Source organism: Lactuca saligna, chromosome 6, assembly GCF_052625555.1.
Source record: "Lactuca saligna cultivar CGN05327 chromosome 6, ASM5262555v1, whole genome shotgun sequence".
NCBI lineage: Eukaryota > Viridiplantae > Streptophyta > Magnoliopsida > Asterales > Asteraceae > Lactuca > Lactuca saligna.
Window position 1 is genome coordinate 173,524,198 of NC_136422.1, and position 2,266 is coordinate 173,526,463.

Below are 2,266 nucleotides of genomic sequence, written 5' to 3' on the forward strand. Positions count from 1 at the left end.
CACCTCTCCCTATCTCTTTGCTGAAGTTTCTTGTTGCGGTTTTCAGCTCAGTGTATGTGAACCTTTTGAACCCCGATGCTATCGGGAAGTAACTTTTGGCAGTTCTAAAGGAGTCTTTTAGAGTGATATAAAAGAAAATTAATACCAAAAGGACCTCCATGATTCCTATTCCATACACAAACCATAACAAGAATTTCAGAGAACTACTTGCATGTTTTTTCTCGTAAGACCTTTGAATGGGCATGATTTGCTGCTGTTCTGGACAAATTAGGTTAGACCCCTTGACGATTAATGCTTGTTGAGCAGGTGATACCAACTGTTTTGGTAGCTTAATATACATTGGATCTCTGAAACCTCGTTGATATCCATTGTATAACAGACTCTTCAGGTAACAGTTATAGTTATAGTTATAGTTGGTGTTCTCGAATTTGAATTGGAACCCTTTGCACTTGCAGTCATTCAAGCAGGCTTGTTTGCAGGCTTCAAGGGTGCTGTTCAGAAGAACGCTCATATCGAAACCATAAAACTCCACAAAACGAAGCTTAATGTAATCTTCCGAAACCTGTGCGCAAGTTCTGAATTTGGGTTCGCAACCGAAGGTCCAATCGGTCTGATTCTTCCTCTTATATCCAGGCACGCAGGCACATTTCCTTCCAGTTTCTTGAGAGTAAGTACAAAGACTGTTTGGTCCACATACGCCATGAATCTTGCAGGAACCGGAAAAAGCTTGCCACTGAACCTCCCACTTCTTTCCTTCTTTCTGATGATCAATAAGACTGTAAACCCTAATATTACCATCATAATCAAGCTTCATTATTCTCTGGCGACTCATGCCAAAATCCCAGACAAAGAAACCCAAATCGTCAGATGAGTTGAATTGGCCTTGAGAATCCAGTTTTGCAATTCTACTATTATTGTAAGCGGATCTCCCGGCTTCCCAAGTTTTCTGATAAGGTGGAGGCCAGTAAACACTCGTTATCTCCGGACTGTTGTAAAGAAGACTGAGAACGTTGTTGTTCTCAAAATAGAGCCTAAAGTACCCAGAAGAGAAATTGGCATTACTTCTTGAAGAAATCAGCTGTGAGTTTTTGGTGAACAGTTGATCAGGTAAAAGCGTATCTGTTGGATGATCGAAGCTTTCCCAAACAGGTACTGAATCTCCATTAACTTCACGTAAAACAAGATTTCCAGTGTCTTCAAGTTGTAAACTGAGCGAACGGCTAGTATTTTTTGTCTCTGTTGACCAAACAATAGACTGATCTGCGTCGTGTAAAACAAGATCACCATCGTCCTGGAGGGAAAGTTTGGAGTGCTTTCCATTAACTGGCATATCTCGGTTTGCCATCCAAATTACAGTGGGATTCATGTTTTGCGCAAGTGGCTCAGTGAACCATATCGAAAAACAATAAGCATTTGTGCCCACCTCGTAAAAGCCAGCAGTGAAAAGCTTGTTTGGTGAAACCAGATTATCATCTTTGCGATCAACATAGACTGATGAACCTTTAGATAAAGAATGTGTGGGCGAAGAAGGAGAAGATGAATACGTGAAGAGGAAATTGTAAAGAATTATCAGAATAGGAATATGCCAAAACATTGATGGCAAAGCCATAACAGTATATTGTGTAGGATCGATGTGATGATACTTATCTTTTTTAGAGCAGGTTAATAAGGGAGAAGAAAACAGCAAAGAAAAATGATTGAAACATGTTACTTGGTTTCTTGATGAAAGAAGCGTACTACGTAAGCAAAGAAACGAAGAAGATGACTACCATTATTTTTATGACTAAAACTGTAGAATATCAATCGAATTTATACTTACTAGCATCTCCCTTATTTACTCCTAGACTTTGTTTAATGTCAAATAACAAACAATTTTAATTCACGACTCTCCAATTCACTTCGATAATCACTTAGTAGATTCGTACAAATTTATGACGCCACGGTGAGTTCTGTGACTTTTGGCACTTTCCATATTGTCACTTTTCACACGGCTATTAAAACCAAAGCTAAAACAGCGGAGAGAATTTATTATACATATTTAATTATTCGTTAATTATATATGTTTTTGTGTCTCAAATAAAACAATTTTTTTGTTCATTATGCTTACTAAATAAAAAACAAAATGTGAAAAGTGGTCTCACGGCTAGCATGATAAAGAACACTCCATGTTCGTTTTATAATCTCAAACGATTTGAAATGTTTGATCCAATCAATGGCTGGTTGGTGCTAAAATAGGAGTTCATTGATTAAAGCCCAGCCCATTATG

The 2,266-nt window shown here is 38.1% G+C and overlaps 1 protein-coding gene across 1 annotated transcript in view; it reads right to left on the reverse strand.

The window, feature by feature from the left end:
* The window catches only part of LOC145001206 (putative receptor protein kinase ZmPK1), a 2,881-nt gene extending 975 nt beyond the window's left edge, over window positions 1-1,906 (reverse strand). Inside the window, exon 1 of the mRNA XM_078960561.1 lies at window positions 1-1,906. This exon is cut by the window's left edge and continues 975 nt beyond it. Coding sequence (XP_078816687.1) covers window positions 1-1,609 — 1,609 coding nt within the window. The 5' untranslated portion in view covers window positions 1,610-1,906.
* Between the last annotated feature and the right edge of the window lie 360 nt (window positions 1,907-2,266).